General features: G+C 42.1%; 1 protein-coding gene across 3 annotated transcripts in view; it reads right to left on the minus strand.

Annotated features, from left to right (window-relative positions):
• Window positions 1–22,969, minus strand: part of rerg (RAS-like, estrogen-regulated, growth inhibitor) — a 53,033-nt gene that overhangs the window by 20,491 nt on the left and 9,573 nt on the right. For all 3 annotated transcript variants that reach the window (XM_085251830.1, XM_085251831.1, XM_085251832.1), the window contains exon 2: window positions 20,188–20,335. In XM_085251830.1, coding sequence (XP_085107956.1) covers window positions 20,188–20,248 — 61 coding nt within the window. In that variant the 5' untranslated portion in view covers window positions 20,249–20,335. The remainder of the gene's footprint in view (window positions 1–20,187; window positions 20,336–22,969) is intronic.

Here is a 22,969-nt window from a genome sequence, read left to right on the forward strand (position 1 = left end):
TCTTTTCCTCTTTCTTATGTTTGGCTATCTTCTCTCTAATTTTGGTAATTTCACACATTGCTGGAAACCCAAACAAAACACGCAATGAGAAGCTCTAATGTGAGCATCCTATAAATGTTGATGGTGTCAGTTACACAATGGACCCGGAGCCAGCACAACAGATCCAGCAGTGCACGGGCAGGAATGCATTTCATACTTGGAAATTCTGACACCACTTTACCTTTAAAGAAGAAAGGGATGATGGGCAAAATCTGACTGTGCAATGAAAACTCCCTCAAGCTGCTCTCAGCATCAGAAGACTCCAACCTAAAGAAACATCTGGAAGTAAGTTCTATTTTAAAAACTAACGTTAGCTTGCTGCAGCTACCTTGTTTTAGTTGTGGTAGCTACCTGGGTTATGTGCTCTGCAGCATCTTCGATGTACTATTGCTGTGTGATTTATTACTATTACTGAAGGCTACTCACCAACAAGCTAACATCTAACATTAACTTATGTTAACACAAGCAAATATATTGTCTATTCAGAGAGATTTGGGCTTAACGGCCAATTGGTAGAGAAAAACAAATGAGAATTTGCAGGATGTGATATATCTGACTACAATCAAACCCCAGTTAAATAATATACAAATTAACTAAATCAAATCAAACTAAATATTCAGCCCATTCACACCCTCAGCTCTCATCTGATAGTTTACCCCACGAACAGAGGATAATTGGGGAACTCCAATCAGGTGAACATCATTAGGCTGTAATCATGTGTGCACATCATGAATCCAGCCTTCAGGGAGTTGACATCAAAAGAACATTGATTAGTGGACTTCAAAACAAAAGCACAACAAAATCAAAACTTCCTGTCAGACACTGCAAGAGTGTGCTTCACCTTAGTGAGGGAGGTGCTTCCCAGCACCCCCACAAACACTATAGTGCACAGCAATAATTAAGTCATTAGCGTCAGTCTTGCCTGCCTTGCTGTTCGTCATCAAGAGCATATATATAAGATTGTATTCAAATTTTAATTAGCTGACAAGTGCTAGCAGGTTCCTTACTGGGAAAAGTCAAGGACTGTCAGAGTGAAACTAGAGCCTCCATACTGATACAGCTGCTGTTAATTAATTTGATATTTTCACAATAAAATGTATTTAATATTGACCAGAAGGTCAATGAGGCAGTAGCTCATCCGGCCCAACATTCCTCACAGTTTACTGGTTATTTTCTGAAAAACAACAAATGCGACTTTGTCCTTGAGCACAGTTTGAATGTGTGCAAGTTTGTATAGATTCTGACCAATACTGTAGGAGGACTGATTCTGGTGAGCTGTGGCGGCACACACGGATGTGTGGATGAATGGATAGTGTAGACCTTGGAGCTCGCAGCTCCAACAGCAAAAATGGGAACATTATAAAGTCAATATTTAGTAACTTCCCAGCAATGTATTTTACAAACTAGCTGGCAACCACCTTTCTCTGTATCTGATTTAAAAAGTGAGTACTGTACTTACAGTGCAGCGTTCATCATATTAGATTTATCTGTGAGGAGCCAGTATCGGCTCAACGACAGATAGTTTGACCTTTAATGTCTTTCTCGCATATCTGAAATCAAATTACTGTTTAAAAAAATTATATCAGTTGGGAGTGTTAAATCTGCTACGCTGTGATTACAAGCTGCATACGAGCCGTAACTGTATGTAAACAGGCAAGCAAAGTTTAGCAAATACTCCAAGGAGCCTCAGCTATGTTCTGTTCCCAGAATACCAAACGCAGTAATACTTGAAGAAATCTCATCATCTCTCTTCCCCTCCTGATCAGATTACAGCTGGCCAATTATCACCACATGACTCATCTCTTTTTCTTCTCCATGCCTACTCATTAGTGACAGAGGTTCTCAGATTCCTGCTCATCATACAGCATTTAGTTTAATGAGATGTCGGCCATAATGAGCACAAGTGCTCTTGTGAGAATAATAGAGGAGCGTTCTGCTTTTCTGCCATGTTTACTTTGCCATTAACCATAGTAAGATTAATAATTAACCCTTTTCATAAACAACATTAAAAACAGAAAGAAAATGTTTTACATGAACAGCTCTCGAACAGCTGTATGAACCCCACTCAATCCGTCAACTACCAGTTTTTAATCTCAAATCCCCTCCTCAAAAATACTCCAAATTAAGCACGCTGTCGGCATACTACAAAATCAAAGAGCTTTGTAAAACATAAAAGATTCATAAATCATCCGGTGGTGCCCAGGAGCAGCAGCAGTGAAAATGAACACATTTGTCTTTGTATCAGTGTGAACAGCGTCCGACCTGATGCTGCAGACGGCCTATTTAAATGCCGTTGTGTGATAAACACATTCCCAGCGTCATGAGTAGATATTTTGGCAGCTAAATTGGTTTTGCTGCCTCAAGCCAGGTTCTGGTAATAAATCAAACGGCAATTAAACCATCAGGTGTCGCGCCGTTTTACTCTGCCGAGCTGTTAAATCGCTCCCCTCTGTAAATCTCTAATGCAGAGGGATTTGCTACACTTGCGAGCAATCTAATTAGATACGACAGTAACATTACGACTGAGAGAGATAACAGGGATTCAGATCTTCCGCATACACAAATATAATTTAAAGACCTGCACGGCACTTAGAAAGCTCGACTCTGATTCATCTGTGGCTGCTTTCAGCTCAACAACTGTTTTTGCATCACTGCCTGTTTTATCTTTAAGCGATGTCTGCTCCTTTTTTCGTCTACTGCTTTGAAGCATCAACTTTGGCATTTTGACCACCACCATCTTGGTTTTTTCTTATGTGGACGAGACAAGCGAAGGGTGGAAATCTGTGGGAGTATCTTTTTCTGTATGTAAAAAAAATAAATAAATAAAAAAGCCACTTCCCAGTGATTGCATTAAGAAAAAGCTGGTGATGTATCACACATTTATAGCCTTTTAAGATTTTGAGAAAGACTTAAGCATACAGCAGTGGAAAAGTAATTTGGCTGGTTTCTTTGGGCATTTAAAGGTGGAAATGGGAGCAACAACACGGGGTAATGCCCGGATTCTCCATTGAGCACATTGCAGTTTATGGTCTCCGTGTCAAAGGTTAATGATTTGTAATCGGGGTCTTTGCAGGTTAAAGATTAAAGTGGCTCCAGAGAGAAGCTGCGCAAATATTTAATAAAACTGGCATAAGTGAGATCACTTGGCTGACAACAGTAGCCACCTGCACTCTTAATTCAATGACTTTTCTTTTGAGTCTGTTGAACTACATCCAACCTATGTGGCCACTTTATTAGATGCACCTGTTTAATTGCTCATTCATGCAAATATCTATTCAGTCAAACACATGGCAGCAGCTCACTGCATTTACAAGATGACCTGTCGGACAGAAAGGGGAAGAAAGGTGATTTAAGTGACTTTGAATGTGATTTGCTTTACTTGGTACCAGATGGGGTAATCTGAGTATTCCAGAAACTGCTGATCTAATGGAATTTCCCCACACAAGCATCTCTAGGGTTTACAGGGAAAAGTCAGAAAAATCAAAAATATCTAGCGAGCGGCAGCTCTGTGTGTGAAAATGTCATTTTCCTCCGATCTCTGCCAGCTACAGAGAACCGGTGAAAATGAATGGCTGAAATGCTTTAAGCTGATAAAAGGGCAACAGTAACTTAAATGACGACTTGTTCCAAGGAAAGAATGCAGAAGAACGAACAACCTGTTCGACACTGAAGCAGCAGAGAAACCTCTACCTCTGTGAGCAAAGAACAGGAAAGTGAGGCCCAACAAAATTGGACAATTAAAGATTGGAAAAATGGTTTGACGAGTCTCAGTTTCCGCTGCAATATTTGGATTGTCAGAAACATGTTGCAATGATGTTAGGGATTTTTCCATGGCACACCTTGGGCACACCAAGTTAAAAGACCATACTATCTAAATATTGTTGCTTGTCTTTTGTCATAAAGCTCAGAAACTGAACCTCAAACAGCCCTCAAGAGGCCTCCACAGTCGCGAGATCCCAGTTCAAAAGAGCACATTTTGGGATCTGGTGAACTGAGAGATTTGCATTATGAATTTGTAGCGGACAAATCTCCAGCAACTGTGTGATGCTGTCATGTCAATATGGATCAAAATCTATAAGAAATTCTTCCAGCATCTTGTTGAATCTGTTCAATGAGGAATTAAGGCAGTTCGGAAGGCAAAAGGAGGCCCAACCTAAGAGTGCAAAGTTGTATCTAATGAAGTGTCAAGTGAGTGTACTCAAATCCTTTGCCTTCAGAGTTCATTTATTCACTAATAACTTCACTATGGCCAGCAGACATTTTTCTCATCTAATCAGATTATTTTCACGTCAAGCTCAAGTAACTTAATTACAGCTAAGAAGTTTCAATAGCAATCAGCTCTGTTAGTATAGCACTCCAAAGAGGCCTAATCACCTCTTGTAAATCACTATGCATCTTGAGTGGAGCAGTGTGATGTATCATGACGACATACTGTATGGTTCAGAGCAAAACTACCCGCACAAAGAGGGACTCCAGTCATGACAACAACAGAGGTCTTGCAGTATTACATCTAGGCGAGTGATGCGAATTGATTTTAGTCTCTTCTGACCCAAAAGTAGTTTGTCCCATATTTTTGTCAGTACGGGACAAACCGGCTTCACATCCTTTGGCTGAATGCGCGTTACCTTCACAGGCAAAGACAGATGTGGCTTTGTTTGAGCAGTGCATATTAAGTTCATTTTGAATGACAGTAAAGGTCGGATAAACTCCCCTCCACTAATCTTTGGATGGGATCCATGAACACACAATGGCAGAGGGTGATGCAGACATTTTCCTCAGGGCCCTGCGGCTCTGTAACACAGGACACCAGAGAGGCTTTGATTTCACGTCTCTGAAGATGGAAAAGGACAGAGGCTTGCACTCGTGGGGTTAAAACAGGAAGGGCGTGAGGATCCCAACACCACACTCATCCCTTTAATTTAGTCTTCTAACAATAGCACCACAGCGCTATTCATCATGAACCATTTGCAAGGCTGATGAGACGCTGCGGTGACCACACCTCATGGAGCGATCTTCACTGCGGTTACGGGCGAAAAGGTTAAGTGCTGTGTAGAAGAAGCAGCTGAGAACAAGCAAAGCAAATATTTTCAAGAACAGCCTCAGTATTAAAGCTTTCAATTTTCCTTGCAGCAGATACTTTGAGCCCTGTGGAGCTTAAACAGAAACCATTCAAGTTTAACCACTTAATGCATAGTGCATCATATTTGATAGAGTTTTTGAGCCTTTACATCATCACTGGAATTTCATCACTGGGGCAGAGATTTCATGGCTCAGGCTTTAAAGTGATATTCATGGTTGCACAGCCAGTTGATAGTGGTTTGGGCCATTCTTTTCTGTGAAGAATTAAGACTTATGTTAGGACTATATTCATAAGAAGAGCCTTTCCACCCACACAGATTTATATTTGGTGGTATAGCTCTAGCTCATGTCTCTTGAAACATTCCTGTGCATTTGTGGGCATGTACAAAAAGCCTAAGATAATAACTGAGTACTGTATGTCACTTAAAGGAGGAAAAGCTGGAAAAAGGTGGGTTGCAAAGTGGCTTGCTAATAATTGCTAATGCAAAAACCCACCTAAAGATCAGTATTTGCATTCTTTACTTGTTTATTTTCTCACATTTGAAAACTTTTAGTTTAATATGCTAAAACAGATCTCAGGATACTGATGGAAAAGTCACCAGTATCATTAAGGGGGCAAAATTTGCTAATGCTAATAATGGCTATAAGCTGAAACGCATCGCTGATTTAGCTAAAAGCTCCCTACAATGTCATAGACTGACTAACTGCAATAAACAATGATTTGTGGAACAATCTTTGATGTGGTGGTCGACTTCTGTCCCCCTCTATTATTCCATATGAGCTTATCAGCTGTCATGATTTGCACAACCACAGCAAAGAGCCACAGTGGAGCCTTATAAGGACAGCATTGATCCTGGTTTGGGTTTTTTAGGCTCTGACAATCTGCAGTTTCACATAAGCATATAAATTTGGTATCGATAATTAAGAAAACTGTTGCAGTAATATCCACTTCTAATGTCTTCCAAAAGGCATGCACACATACATGCATGCAGAGTAAAACTCTGCAGTTTTTGGAGTTGAATGACAGAAAAGCAGAAAGATGCTACTGCCCAAAAAATGTGGGAAGGCAGAGGGTGGAATAAATCAAATAGAGCTGAAAGTGGCCCTGAATATTAAACAGTAAGCTGAACCTCAGCTGATAACGCACCCCGAGAAGCAAAAAAAACAAAATACTTCATGGATTCATCATGAAATTTTCAATGAGCTGCTAATCTCCAGAGAGAGAGAGTGTGTGTGAGAGAGAGAGAGGTTGTGAAAAGCGAGGAGGAAAATAATCGGTGATGAGTCACGCACCGGCTGAGGACAGCGGCGGCTGTCCGAGTACATGAGCGGAGAATGGATGTGGATGTGTGGAGGCTGAGAGGAGTCAGAGGTGTGCGCTAAAAATAGTTCAGCAGAAGAAATAAGCGTGGCCACTCGACAAACTCATCTTCCTGTGACACAGTCATTTCCTTTTATGGCTCCTCTTTATCTTTGTATATGGCAAGGAAAGACTGATTTTCTGGTATTTATACACAGAACATTGGCTTCCTTCACTCCAGAAATACATCATTTGTAGTAATATTAGTCAAATCTGTGTAGGTGTGTGTCAGGTGAATAGGAACACGGGGGAGGGTTGGATTCTGAGGCCGCCAGATGGCCTTAAGAAGGCACAAACAGAAAAGGTGAATAGCACAGTCATTCTTTTCCTTTCTGAGGACAAAAAGCAGCTCTGGGCAGGAGATGCAGCACATTCAGAAGGAGAGGGAGTGGAGGAAGATAGAGAAAGACCAGCTGAGTGTGGGCATGCTAAGGGAATTCACTTTCTTTGACATTTTAATGAAGCTTCAGAGATGGTAGAGGATGAGGCATCAGAGGGACTGATGATGTCTATCTGCTGTCTGAATAGTCCTGCTCCTTACTGTAGCTGAAACTCAAACATGCAGTTAAGACTTTATTCTTAATGACCTCGTTTCACACATACGTGACGAGAATTTTAGACACGTTGAAAGTTTGTGAAAAGGCACCATCAATTCAACAGCTTGCAATACTCAATATCAGTGAGTTCTCAAGGAGACAAACCACTTCCAGTTCACCCACAGCAGCCCACTGTGGGCCTACATGCAGTCCAGCTTTGCCAGCAAAAAAAATAATCAAGCTGGATATCTACACTGATACGGACTGGATAAAGTGTTAGGCACAAAAGATGCCACATCACTTGATGGAAATTAATATTATTAACCTACAGCAAGGGTGTCCAACTCCAGGCCTCGAGGGCCGGTGTCCTGCAGGTTATAGTTGTGTCCTTGATCCAACACATCTGATTTAAATGGCTAAATTACCTCAACATGTCTTGAAGTTCTCCAGAGGCCTGGTAATGAACAAATCATTTGATTCAGGTGACCCAGGGTGAGATCTAAAACCTGCAGGACTCCGGCCCTCGAGGCCTGGAGTTGGACACCTCTGACCTACAGAGAGCTGAATTCAAAGACACCCAAAAAATCAAAGTGAAAAAAATATGCCCATTTTGCAGCAACTCAAAGTGATAGATGTAGTAGTTTTTATAGCTCCCACACGGTTGACCTGACAATGTCTGGGTATGCTCCTAATGGCATCCTACAGGATCTCCTCACAGATCTAAACCAGCACATCACTGAGCGTTTGATTGGTTAAGTCCCTTCTGTGACTCTGTCCAGCTCTCATAGAGTAACTTCTGGCAATTACACACAGAGCATTTAAAAAAATTAAAACTAAAGGCATATCATTCCTTTGCCTTCATAGTACATGTTAAAGAAATACTTGTGTGATATTGATCTCTCATCTGGCCACTGCTGCTTACTCAGTTTGCAAATGACAGCACTAACACAAGCTGATCGTACCCATTTCTGCAATAACATGGCTTCATTTTTTGGAAAATGGGAGGAAGTACTGATGAGTCATCTACTTATATAAAGTCTGAACCAAAGCATTTTATTTAGTGACATAGCAACATAGCCATCTCTGGAGCCATATAGCCACCATGCCTAAAACATGTTTTTACGCTGGCAGCATACGCTGAACATGAATTCTGCAACAATAACCTGAGTGAGAAGTCATTCTTCCTTTGTTGCCCTGACTATACTCATCAGCCGCTGTGCACAGAGTTATCAGGGCATGCAGGGTCAACAATTTCCTTTCACACAGCAAACACTCAACTTGCACACTTAATTACTTTGGAAAGGCATGTTCAGATAAATACGCAGCCTTACTGTAGCTTTCTCAGCTTTCTGAATAAAAGAAAAATACTTCCTGCCCATTTTAAAAGGTAATTAACGTCCTCACCTTTAACCTGCAATCCTTCCAATCAGTGTCCAACTTTAGCAAAGAACCAAGTGGAGATCCTGCTGATAATCTGATACATGTCAGCTACATAACGGCATCCAAATCCAATCACTCATGCAATTGTGTCCGGATTAGAGATGGCACGATACCACTTTTTTATGACCGATACCAATATCATAAATTTGGATATCTGCCGATACCGATATGAATCCGATATAGTCCATATTTCTGTAAAGTTATTTATTTCATATTCTGTATAGTTTTTCATATTTATATCCTGTTCATAGCCTGTACATAGCTTGTACTCACTACAGCCTGTACATACTTATAGTTATAGAATATTCACAACATACTTCATACCGTGTACATTATAACTTACCATAATAGACCCATTTCTGTAATATACTTACATATCTATACTATTGCTAATATATATTGTAATATATCTATATCACTAAAGCACTTCTGGATGGATGCAAACTGCATTTCGTTGCCCTGTACCTGTGCATGTGCAATGACAATAAAGTTGAATTCTATTCTATTCTATTCTATTCTATAGTGTTTTTTTAATCAACAAAACTGTTTTTTAAATATCTTGCTGCATTTTGTATACGTTCATACTCAAGTTTAAAACAACAACTACACTAAAGCTATTCTGTTATACCTGTATGCAAAAAAAAATATTTCATAGTTCAGCAATACTGATCAATCTAATAAACTTAAACCTACACCATCCTCCCTATTCTGGTATTTTAAAGAGTACTTAGCATATATATTAAGCAACCTAACTAATAGAGTTCCAACTCCCAGCAACAATAAAAATAAATAAATAAAAAATAGGGAACCACCCCTCACGCTCCACCTCATGATGCTTAATCGACGTAATCAACCTTAATTTGATGCAGTGTGAAAAAAAATGCACAGAAATCAATTATTTTTCAAGAAATATTAAATAGATTCAACATCTTTCTTCAACAAAATTGCAGACTGCACAGATGGTACCTTCCCAAAGGAAAAAGTACTATAGCTTACTAGGGTATATATATTAGACTTAATAGTCACTATATACAGTAATGGACTTCTATTCATTTTACATCAAATTAAAACTTTGGGTGTCAGATAATTATTTATTAAAAGCTAGACATTTTAAATGAGAATAAGAAAGAAAAGTCTGTCTTTGTGCCCCCTTTTCCCAGTTAATGCCCTATCGGCCCCCCTGGCTAAACTTTGCTAGATCCGCCCCTGCACAGTTACCAGCGTCAGCTACGTAGAAAAAGATCCTGGAGTAGAAAGTAATAATAAATAAATTCTAACAACAGCTTATCAAGCTTAAACGTGCTGCTGTTGTTCAGCCGCTGGTTTCCTCTTTCTGGTGCAAAGTGGGCCAGAGTCAAACCAGAGTCACGGACTCGCGACAGAAAAGCTGATCGTTAAGCAGTTTCACGATTGAAGTAGCAGCAAGAAGAGGCAGTCGCTTGTTAAGCTTAACGCAGGAATGCTTTACAAACATTCAGAGATGGACTTACACACTTGCTTTACTTCTCTCGGGATAACTTTATCGGAGATGAAATGCCGGGTTGCTAGCGAAGCTCCACATGCTATCCAGACCACCGACAGGTCCCGCATGCCACAGCCGCTCTATCACGTGATGCATACTGCTCCGACGTGCTAACGTTCTGAGGTGAGTTACGGGGTGTTGCAAGTTTTGTGAGGTGCTTTCGTGATATTTAATGGATCGGATTACATTTTTTATTTTTCTCCGATATCCGATCCAGTAATTTAGGTCAGTATCGGACCGATACCGATACGTAATATCGGATCGGTCCATCTCTAGTCCGGATGCATCTTTTTTTCCCCTCTCTCAAGCAATGATCAGCTGATCCTGATCAAAGAGAAGAACACAAATGGCTGTCGTTTCTTTCCGTTGGCTTCTGCCTGGAAAATGTCTATAATGCATGAAAAAGAGTCGAATGCTAGTGTTTTAAAATCACCTCAATCAGGGCAATCACTAAAGAACAACCTGACTCTTGGCAGTCACTTGCTTTTTTTTTTCCTTTCATTTGGACCTTTTGTTTCTTGCCATCTGCTAAGAGCCCAAGATTTACCTCTTTTTAGCTCTGTTTTGGTCTCCACGTATGAAATTGTGCATTAAGGCGCCATACTCATTTTCTACTTCAATCAGATTCCGGGAACACAACAGTGCAGACTTATTAATCTAACATACTGTGAGAAATTAAATTCATGCATTATTTACTGGACGTTCCTGCTGTCTGGTGATCTTGATAACTTTTTTTAAGCACCTGACCTCGGCTGCATGTTCGTGAGCACCTACTTGACTTTTCACCTAAACACAGAGAGGACTGGCTTGCTGAGCGAATAAGCCAAATTTAAAAGAATAAAGCCTTGAAATTTGATCAACTCTTATGTAACATATTCAAGTGCATAAAAGTCACTTAGCGCTTTGCACAGCACATCACTCACACTCTAAAAGCCATTTGGGAACCTTTTCAGATCTCTTATCTAAAACCAGTCAAATCTACTTCCGACCCACTGATTAGAGCACTTGTTCTGGGGCATAATGCAGTCTATGAGTCACACCATATGGCTGCTCACCAGGTCCGGCACGGAGAAAGCAATCAGGAGGAGTCAAATATCCAGTCAGCTTCACAGCTTTGGGCTCTGTCAGCTGTCAAAGGCTGAGGATGTGCCTGGAAGCTCGAGCAGCAGGACAGGCAATTTGCGCTCTTCTGCTTCTGCACCCTCGGAAATAGCTTGACTGTGCAATGTGAGGAGGTACACACAAGCATTGTTGATGGATGTCAAATAACTGGTGAGTTATTTGATCACTCTCCAGGTATTTCATTTCACCCAGCAGGAATCACAAGCAGTTGATTTTGGGAGCAGCATGGCCGCTGCAGTCAGAACGTTTGACTGTGCCATCTTTCACCAGGTTTGTTTCAAAATCAGATCACACTGTAAAGTCAAACTCATTTTCTTCATTAGAGATTATATTACTGTAAGTGTTACAACATCTCATCCATATTTTGTTTTTCTGCAAAACGAAAACGATACCAAATAATCTTTTTACAGTAGTTTTTCACAGTAGAGTCCAGTAGTGTCTTGTTTTTGTGGCCTCGTCTCCCCTGTCCGCCCTCTGAATGTCTGTTTACATCTCCAGACCATACATCAGGCTGATCCACGGTCCTCTTCTTGGCATTGAATGTGGTAAGCAAGTGGTATTTCAGAAGCAGACACATTTTAGCTCACTCCTTTGTTTTTGTTCTGCTGTCTGGCTGTCAGACAGGCCAGTGAGAGGGGGGGAAGGCGGCATGTTTGAGGAGTGACGAGACAAGAGTTTTTACGAGCTGGCGCTTCACACGCCTTGAAGTTAACTTTCCGAAAGAATTTCCAGAGAAGTTTCAAAGCACATTTCCCTCTGTTAATGTGAATGCTGTATAAACAGACAGAATCAGTGAAAGCCAGCCTGTGAAAAACACTTTCTTACAGTTATTTTTGTTTATTAGTAATTACTGTCAGCACATTCACAGCAGAAGGAACAGAGCACACACGATCAGCTTATGAAGATGACAAAGGCAACAATACTAGTAAACATCATTTTAGTACTAACGTTGCTTTTTATATGTGGACTGAAACATTTAAGCTACACTAGGCTGAAGTCACAACAATGAACACCTCAAGGCACTTTATATTGTAACGTTAAGACCCTACGATTATACACCAACAATCAGATGACCCCTATGAGCAAGCACTTGGCAACAGTGGAAAGGAAAAACTCCCTTTTCACAAGAAGAAAGCTCTGGCAGAATGAGACTCAAGGAGGAGGACAGGACAACAGACACCTATGAAGAGAAGCCAGTGTGGGAGAAATCTGCTCTCTCTTTCTAGTCCCAGTACTCCCACTCCAGCCTTTTGGATCAGTTGAAGGCTTCTCAGGGAGTTTCTTTTAGAACCACCTGATAATAATGAATTACAATAGTCCAGTCTAGAAGCAATAAATGCTTGAACTAGTTTTCACCGTTTCACTCTGAGACTTTCCAAATTTTGAAAGAAAGGCAGGAACATATCAGAAATTACTTCAGGATTCCTCACAGTGTTACTGGGGATACCATGTTTCTAAAACTTTAGGGCAGAGTACAGTAACCTCAGTTTTATCTAAACTTAGCGACATGGATAGAAAAAGCTGAGTATCATTGGCATAGCAATGAAAATGTACGATACGCCTTTTAATAATACTGCTTAAGGCACAGGTGTCAAACTCCAGGTCATTGTAAAGAAATGTAATGTAATGAAATGTAATACTGGCAAATAAGAGCAGTTTCAACTAGAGATGGACCGATCCGATATTACATATCGGTATCGGTCAGATACTGACATAAATTACTGGATCGGATATCGGAGAGAAATAAAAAAAAATGTAATCCGATCCATTAAATATCAAAAAAGCACCTCACAAAACTTGCGACACGGCTCCGACAGTCTCGGTCGTTGTGTCCTTGGGCAAGACACTTCACCCGTTGCCTGCTGGTGGTGGTCAGAGGGCCCGGTGGCGCCAGTGTCCGGCAGCCTCGCCTCTGTCAGTGCGCCCCAGGGCGGCTGTGGCTACAATGTAGCTGCCATCACCAGTGTGTGAATGTGTGTGTGAATGTGTGTGTGAATGGGTGGATGACTGGATGTGTAAAGCGCTTTGGGGTCCTTAAGGACTAGGCCATTTACCATTTAACTCGGCACATAACCGTAGCACGTCGAAGCAGTACGCGTCACGTGATAGAGCGGCTGTGGCGTGCGGGACCTGTCAGCGGTCTGGTTGAGTATTTGTAGCCTCGCTACTAATTCGGCATTTCATCTCCGAGAAAGTTATCGCAGAGAGAAGTAAAGCAAGTGTGTAAGTTCATCTCTGAATGTTTGTAAAGCATTCCAGCGTTAAGCTTAACAACAGATATATGGAGCGACTGCCTCTCTCTCTCTCTCCTGCTGCTACTTCAGTCATGAAACTGATCAATGATCAGCTGATCGGTTTTTCTGTCGCGAGTCCGTCTCTCTTGTTTGTTTTTGGCCCACTTCGCTCCAGAAAGAGGAAACCAGCGGCTGAACAACAGCAGCACGTTTAAGCTTGATAAGCTGTTGTTAGAATTTATTTAATATTACTTTCTACACCAGGATCTTTTTCTACAGCTGACGGCTGGTAACTGTGCAGGGGCGGATCTAGCAAAGTTTAGCCAGGGGGGCCGATAGGGCATGAACAGGGAAAAGGGGGCACAAAGACATACTTTTCTTTCTTATTCTCATTGAAAATGTCGAGCTTTTAATAAATATTTATCCAAATCTTACACCCAAAGTTTTAATCTGATGTAAAATGTGTAGAAGTCCATTACTGTATATAGTAACTTTAAGTCTAATATACCCTAGTAAGCTATAGTACTTTTTTCTTTGGGAAGATACCATCTGTGCAGTCTGCAGTTCTGTAGAAGAAAGATGTTGAGTCTGTTTAATTATTTTTTAACAAAAAGCAGCAAGATATTAAAAAAACAGTTTTATTGATTAAAAAACACACTACATCGGATTCATATCGGTATCGGCAGATATCCAAATGTATTATATCGGTATCGGACATAAAAGTGGTATTGTGCCATCTCTAGTATCAACAGTATGTCTTGGTTTTGCACATGATGAAATCTGTCTGAGGGTTGTTTTTTTTTTTTAAAAACAGCATATTTTTGTTAATTTAGTGATTTTTTTTTGTTTTTTGTTGATCTGCCATACAAAATAAATAATTCTATATTAGTCATTTAATTGTTTAAAATTTTATAAGCACTTTGTAGTGTGAATGAGCATAAATGTGAATACTGATTAATGCAGTTATAAATGCTGGCTAATCCATTCTAGTCTCATTTATTGGAGGGCAGCTTTAATGGCAATATTGGTAAATGGTAAATGGCCTGTATTTGTATAGCGCTTTACTAGTCCCTAAGGACCCCAAAGCGCTTTACACATTCAGTCATCCACACATTCACACACTGGTGATGGCAAGGTACATTGTAGCCACAGCCACCCTGGGGCGCACTGACAGAGGCGAGGCTGCTGGACACTGGCGCCACCGGGCCCTCTGACCACCACCAGTAGGCAACAGGTGAAGTGTCTTGCCCAAGGACACAACTGTCCAAGCCGGGGCTCGAACCGGCAGCCTTCCGATTACAAGGCAAACGCCCAACTCTTGAGCCACGATGGTAAGGCTCAAAAAATGTTAATATGAATCCCAGGAAAAGGTCCTCTCTGTAATATTCTAAAATTTATTATAACTGTAACAATCTGTCAGTGTGTGCAATAAAGATCCTGGAAGTCATTTCTGCTGTGAGTCCTCTCTCTATACAATAGAGCTGTTGAAAGATGGCGAGGCAGCAGAGGGACAAAGTGCCTCTACGCTCAGATATTGACTGATGTTCTCTGCAGTGTTAAACATAATAATCTGCTGCCGTGTTTTTCCTAATACAGCATGTATTAAAAGTCAGAAATAGCTCATGGAACAGAATATTTACTTGATGTGCAGCACTCTGACAAAACTACTGAAAAGCCTTGCTGCAGAGGAGCTAAGAGAGCTCACAGCATCTGCTGTGTGTGTGTGTGTGTGTGTGTGTGTGTGTGTGTGTGTGTGTGGTAGGCACAGCAATTGGATAAATGGGTCTTATTTTCTCACTCCACTCCGCTCTACGTCTGCTGAGTCAATAAACCAAAAGACTGCAAACTGCTAGAAGAGCCAGACTTAACACACTCAGCTCTTTATTAGAGCTAGAGCTCTCTGCAGGAATCCAAGTCAGACCCTCACAGGGAGCCTGGCACCCTGGAACCCCATCAAACAATTTTGAGACACCCCAGAGGTCTGCTGCTGATCATTCAGAATAATCACAGCTAAAGTGAAAATACCACCGGTACTGCTGTCCAAAGTAAAGATGAAACACTGATACCCGACATTTTTTTCCAAGTTAAACTAAGTATCAGAAATCTAAAGTGTTTGGAATCAGAAGGAACATTTAACACTCAAGGACTGCAAATTGTTCAAGGTTTTCGTCGGTTGAATTGATAGCAATTTGAACAAACCTGACAAAACATGCAAACAAACAAAAATGCAGCACAAAGATGGAATTTAGTGTTCTGAAAGAGATTTATGAAGTTCACAGTGTGCCTCCAAAACAACATATTAAATCTGCTTAACGTTGTTATTTTGCTTTTCCTCCCTGTTACAATGTGCGCGCAGGGGGAGTGTAATTTATTGCCCAAATGCAGATGTTTTCCCACTGAGAAGCAACCTGATTGATCTGATAGCATCTGCCAGTTTCCAGTGAAGGCCTATGTTTAGATGAGAGCTGCTCATTGCTGAAAGGATCACCAGGGCTACACGAAGCATCAGATGTGGCAACAATGCCTGTTATGCTGTGCTCTGTTTTTGTACATTAAAATAAAGCAAAAGGGAGACATGCTGGTGACACGAGGATCAGGCAAATACAAAGCTGCAGCTGTCCACGTGAAGATCAAATGTCCATGTGAGAGAGGAAGAAACCTTTCATTGAGCAAGTGGCTTTGTCACCAGAAGAAGGAGCATCAGTCTCATTGTTCTCAAGCTTGTTACAATTTTCTGTTCTTCTACACTTTAGACAACAACTTAGGAGACGAGCACTCCACCAAAACTCTGGAAAAGGCCTGTGAGAAAGTTCTATAGCTCAGTCCTCGCTGAAATATTCCCCTTATCAGACTCCTTGAGAAGTTTTTCACAGACACTCCGTCTGAAAGGATGAAACCAACTGACTTCAGTGAGCTGTGACTTCTCTTTCAGAGTTATAATGAGCTGCAGTTGTACTGATATCTTGAGTAAACCACTGACTGGCCAGAATGACATAATGTATGTTGTTCTCAGCTGACTGCAGGTTTTATGTGCAACAAGTTAAAAACATTTGAAACATGAAAAAAGAAAAAAACTATCTGCAATACACCATCAACTGCACTTTGATTTTAGTACAAATGACAAATGCTAACCCACTCAATAAGAATCAGTGTAAATAGAAACCATGAGGCATGTGAGGCCCAGAGACTAATCAGCCAGAGCACAGAGCAACCTCTGGTCGCTGAGGAACAATGTGTGTCCTCTGACAAGTTGCTAAAGGTTGTTGGAGGTAGCTGTGGAACTGGTTTTTAAACCCCATTTGATAGGTCTAGAGCCTGGTTAGTGGCCTGCGGTTACTAGGGTTACTAAGTGTACTCTGCAACTGGCTGGCATGTGGTTGCTGGAGGTTGCTGGTAGCCACTAGAGTGTAAAGAGGTATATGGTGCTGAATCAAAAACCGGCTCAGCTCACCAAGCAGAAAGTTTGAAAAATGCAACGCAAACTAAAACAGAAAGTTTGCCTACAAAGTTAAAGTTGCACCCAAGCCCCAGTGTTTTCTCTTTGTGTTGGTTGCAGTGTTAAGGCCCAACATTTTCTCTGCAGGTGATTGTTCTCAACATTCATAAAGCTAAATGCTCCATTCCTGCAGACACCTGGAAATTGCATGGAGGTTGCAGACGTAACTGTTGCAATCTGCTGACGAAAGCAAATACAGGGAGGTTTTGGTGCATTGGAGGAAACCTCCAGCAACCACTCGCCAACTATTCAGGGAATATGGATTTTTCTCTAGCAAGCCGAGGTTGCAAGGGGGTCACTGACCAGCCTCATTTGAGCCACTGTTTGTTCCAAACACAGATGTGTTAGCATGGCTACAGACTTTGCAGCCTAGTCTGATGGCAAGGCGAGAAATAATCACAAAATTGCTACAAATAAAGAGGTTTTTTTTTTTCTTTAAAGTTTGGACAACTTTAGTTTTAAAACTAAAAGACGCTTACCTGCTGCTCCTTGGCAGGTAGCTCCATGCCCTCCTGGGTTTTAATTGCACCTTAGAACACATATGCATCAACACTACAATGAGCGGGTGGAGGGAGGTTCGGAGTCTTCTCCCACCCCCGTTCTCTGCGGCCTGCTGGAGCGGGAGGGCTAGTAGGAGGAGTTGGCCGTCCGACTGCGGTCTGGGGTGTGGGGCCTCCCTGCTGCTGCGGAGTCGGGGTGGTCTGCCTCTCCCCACCGCAGGGAAAAGGGTAACACCACCTGGGTCTGGGTGCAATTCCCCCCTCCAGGGGCAAGGGTACCTAGACCCGGTTTGTAGAGTACGCTTGGGGAGTGTGATTGTGTGTACAGCGTCTCTTTATGTCTGTCTCCACGTTGGTTGAGTGTGGAGTGAGTGCATATGAGAGCATGAGGGGGGGAATGGATGTTTGTGTCTGTGTGTGCCTGTATGTCTGTGTCTATATGTCAGGTTGGGTATCAGACGCCACCTCTCTGGGGACACCTCAGGCCCTCCAAGGTTTGGAGGCCTATCTCCACCCACCACCACTTCCCCTGCCGGTGGCGGACTCCCTCAGGTGTCGGTGTGTTGGTGGTTCTTTGTGTCTGGGGGTGGGCGTCCGGGTACACACCGGCTCACTCCTTGGCGGCCGCTTGTCGGGGCCTGGGTCTCGCTCGGGCCCCTTTGGAGGTGGGGTGCCCCCGGCCTCTCGGCCTGGGGCTCGGTCACTCAGGCGCAGCTGGGGGCCGGCGGAGCTCACGGGCGCGTCACTGCAACTCCCCCTGACTTCTGCTCCGCGGCTGCTGGGCGAGCCCTCATCTGGGACTCTCCTCAGCTCTTACTGGAACAGTGGCGCGGCTGCCCCTCTGTTGGTCTTCCATGGTCTCTTGTGTTCTGGGGGCCTCTGGATGTCTGGAGTTTTGATCTCCTCCATACCCGCTTCACACCCTGGAGGACGGGGCTGTGGCCCCCCCACACTCCCTAGCAGATCATTACATGGAGAAACCTTTGGAATGCAAGCATGCTGATCCACACAGGTATGCACACATGGGTATTCACAGACGCGGACTAAAGCTTTCTTGGCTGCTGCCTCAAAGCACACTGTGCGCTGTCTATCTTGCGTGCTGCACAATATCGTTTATTATTTAGTAAATATTGATATCTATGACTAGCTAGTTTATTGTGATGGTGCTTTGTTTTCTCTATTATTATGTTGCTCTTTGTTGTTTGCTGTCTCCTCTGTTTGTTTTTTTTGTTTGTTTGTTTTTTTTTTCTCCATACAGGTGACCCAGGAGTTCTTTTTTTTTTTTCTCTCTCTTCCCCCCCCTTCTCACCGTCTCTTCTCCCCTTTGGTTTTCTTTCTTTCTCTCCCCCTCTTTCTCTCATTCATTCCCCCTGTCCTATTTATTAAAAAAAAAAAAAAAAAAAAAAAAAAAAATGACAAAGGATGAACTGAAGCTCTGCCATCACGTAATGTCGCATACTGCTGTTTCTGATGTCATTTATAAAAAAAAAAATAAAAAAAAAAGACACATTTTTGTGCCTGTACCACTTAGGTTCTAATGAGTAAAAATATAAATACTGTAAGTCCTGAGTGTCTGAAGGCAGTTTCTATTGAAACTCCTGTCTGAAAGCACAGGGACAGCTGTGACTTGCGATTCATTGGGACATAAAGATTGCATGGTCATGGCTTTCTATCCAGGCACAGGACTCAATATATTACATCTTGCAAGCATTTCACAAACTGCTGTGAAATTTTTTTTTGTACTATTTTATCTGTTTCCATCAGCTTTTTCACACGTATTTTGACAGTTGTGTGACGGTCAAAATACGTGTGAAACACTGCAGGAAATAATCAGCAGTAACCGTTTGCAGCAGTTGGAAAGGTTATCAGTGAGGTGCTTTTTGTTTTGTTTTTTTCTTAGAGAAAATGAGCAGTGACATGTTCATACATTAAAGACAGAAGCCGGAACACTAATCTTATTTCCAGAAGTTAAAACAGAAAGTCGCAGTAAAAGACGGGAACTGCAGCAGTGTGATTGACACGGACAGATGTCAGCTCCCTGATATATATTTTTTTGCAGGGGGGGATAAAAACTTGATGAAATGATGAGCTTCCAGCACCAACATCACACTTTTTAGTTCATGGAAAGAAGCAGCAGATTCAAGCTTCAAGGTATGTTGTGAAGAAGAACCCAGACTTACGTCAGATGCCATCATCCTCACTGACGTGCTTCAGAGCTTCACTCCTTCCACCTGGGGGCTATGAGCCTCTCAGTCGTTATACTTCTCAGTGCAGCACTTGAATTGACCTCCAACGACATTTTAATGGCCTCCTTTAACACAGAGGAGATCCCGCCAAGGCCTGTTTTCCAACATCTGATTGCTACATAGAAGCAATCAGGCTTGATTTGCCGCCAACGGGAAACACATGGTCTGTTTTATTGCAGAGAAAACGTACACGGTGCCAGCTGAGTGTGAGTGGCTGCAGCTTATGGAGGAAAGCTGAAACCAGATGATAATGACTCAACTTACTTATCTGTGGGAATGAAGGCTTTTAAGCCAGACCGATAACAACCACCTACTGCATTGGTGACAATGCAAACAAAGTCAGTATGATTTTTATAGCAAGCATAAAAATCCTGAAGGGACGATGGAGGGAAAACACTGGAAAGCACAAACTATGAAGACACAATATGGCAACATTAATGAGGCGGAAGGAGATTGGGAACAAAAACCACATTTATGCACCTAGTCCTATGGTGAAGTTGTTTAATATATTAGTTTGAGCCACTCGAAGAACTAAAAGTGTGCGCACAGTAAAACAGTCCTTTGTTAGAGCTCGAATGTACACAAACACACACAAGCACACACTGATGTTTACCTGACTTTCCCACCCCGGCTCTGCCGAAGACGGCCAGCTTCACCTCCGGGCTTTTGGCCATGACAGCAGCTGTGACGAGAGAAGCTCAGCGAGCCAGTCAGTGATCTCCGAGGTCAGCCCCAAACATCCTCCATCCAGGAAGCAGCGTCTGAGGAGATGAGGTAATGCGTCTACGTTTAGCTCCACGAAACATTCACGAAACATTTCCACCATCAGAAGTGAGTCACAGAGAAAGTGTTCAAGGAAGCAAGCAGAAGTAGCAGACTATGACTGAATGTGATGAAAAGGAAATAAATAGTTTTAGCAAATAAAATGAAATAATTCATACGTCAGTGTCACATCACTAGTTGCAAATAAATATAAAAACCTGATTTTATGTGGACACGGTTGCATAGATAACATGAAGATTGTGATGCTAGCAGCTCTTTTAAGAAGATGGCCACAAATTCAGGACCAAAGCATTTTCTCTCTTCCTTTTTTTTTTGCAATTTTTGGTACTGAAAGGATCAAGTTCAGTCTAAAAATGAGTTCATTGTGTACAGGTTAAAGAAAATATCAGTAGAAAGGCTGATTCACTTACTCAAGAAATGAATGAAACGATGTGGAAACATGTCAGCTCTCAGTGGAAAAGAATCATGCCAGATTTCTACACTGATATGGACTTTGTAATGTGTTAGAAATGAAAAGATGCCACATCGTTTGATGGAAATGAAAATGATCAACATGCAGAGAGAGGGCTGAATTCAAAAGTCAAAGTGAAAGTGAAAAAAAGGAGAATACCAGGAAAGGAGATACCAGCTTTAAAACACTTTATTAATCCATCAGCAGTCACTGAGGATGAAATGCACACTGCAACCTTCCTGCAGCTGTCATCTGTCTATGGAGCTTTAATCATCTGAAGGTGATGGCCCTCACACACCTCTCACTGTACCTCCACAGGAGAGAACCGATACAAATCACAAACCCACAAATCAGTGAGTTTTCCATTTCCAACAACATAGTGAAGTGAATGTTGGACAGTCATGTCCATCTTTTTTTTAGGCTGTTGATCTACCCAGGCTATGGTTTTTTATGTTGGTGCATGAAAAATGTGAAGTGAAAAAGACAGGAGAGAGAGGGGGAGAACACCGAGATCTGAAATCATCCATTCAAAAGAAAACACCAGTACAGCCAGATGAAACAGCCACACGCCCGTCTGTTTAATAAGAAAACAAGCAGCTGTGGCGCTGTCTCTCCTGGTAATTGACTCTAAACTTCTGGCCTGATCACTCTGTTTTTCTCCTGGATTCCACTCGGACCTTTAACCTGAGAACAAACAGATACTGACAAGGCTTTAATTCAAATCTTAGCTTGATGACTTCACAGCAATCCTGGGACAAACTAGCTGGAGACTGCTGTGTTTCCCATTAGCACCAATGCTGACAGAGAGAATGTAACACCCCAGGTCTATGTGGGGAGTCATGCTGTGTTTGGCTGGGCAGCTGCAGCTAAAGATAATTTTCATTTTTTCTCACTGCGCTGCAGTTTAGCGACGATGCGTGCAGAAAAACATACAGCTTAGTCACAAATCTACTTAGGAAGCAAAGTTGTCGACATTATCTGTTTGCAAATCCTTTATTCTAATGTGCTGCAGTGCAGAGGTGCAGCTTGTCAACCACAAGCCACAGTTAAAGGTGCAGTAGGTGGGAAGGGGCTACCTTTATTTTTCAGCCTGTCTGTCTTTGGACACTTCAACACATGGACGCTGAAGTAATCACTATTCCTGTATACCTGCCACCCGTGAAATGATACTCAAAGTAAGATCTTGGCTTGCTGTAGGAACCAAGATCTCCAGCTCTCAGTCACCTGATGCCAGTGATCAGGAGGCGTGACGCCTCAGTTAATCCTGCTGTGTGTTAGTCAGCTTTGATACAACATGAGGTGAAAAAACTCTGGCAAGTGACAGTCTCCCCAGTTACTCAAAGGTCAGACTGTTCCATGCTCAGAGAAAGTATAATAAGCCAAGAGCTACATCTCAGACTCTACGGGCCTCAGTCAGCATGTTGAATGTTAAAGTCCATGACAGTAGAATTAGAAAAACACTGAGCAAGTGTGGCTTTTTTGGAAGGTTTTACGGAACATAGGGTCAGAACATGTCAACACAGCTTAGTTTGCAAACTTCGATCTGAACAAATCATAAGGCTTATGGATCAGTGGCGTTGGGACACATGAAACTAAAGTGGTAATAATTCAATTCAATTTTATTTATACAGCGTGAAATCACAGCAACAATCACCTCAAGGCGCTTTATATTGTAAGATAGACGCTACAATAATACATACAGAGAAAAACCCAACAATTATATGACCCCCTATGAGCAAGCACTTTGGCGACAGTGGGAAGGAAAAACTCCCTTTTAACAGGAAGAAACCTCCAGCAGAACCAGGCTCAGGGAGGGGCGGGGCCATCTGCTGTGATTGGTTGGGGTGAGAGAAGGAAGACAGGATAAAAGACATGCTGTGGAAGAGAGACGGAGGTTAATAACAGATATGATTCAATGCAGAGAGGTCTGTTAACACATAGTGAGTGAAGAAGAAACACCTAGTGCATCATGGGAATCGCCGAGCAGCCTACACCTATTGCAACATAACTAAGGGAGGATTCAGGGTCACCTGGTCCAGCCCTAACTATATGCTTTAGCAAAAAGGAAAGTTTGAAGCCTAATCTTGAAAGTAGAGATAGTGTCTGTCTCCTGAATCCAAACTGGAAGCTGGTTCCACAGAAGAGGGGCCTGAAAACTGAA

Source organism: Mchenga conophoros, linkage group LG17, assembly GCF_057382185.1.
Source record: "Mchenga conophoros isolate Kocher_MC1m ecotype Shallow Benthic linkage group LG17, M_conophoros_male_GT1.1, whole genome shotgun sequence".
Taxonomy (NCBI): Eukaryota; Metazoa; Chordata; class Actinopteri; order Cichliformes; family Cichlidae; genus Mchenga; species Mchenga conophoros.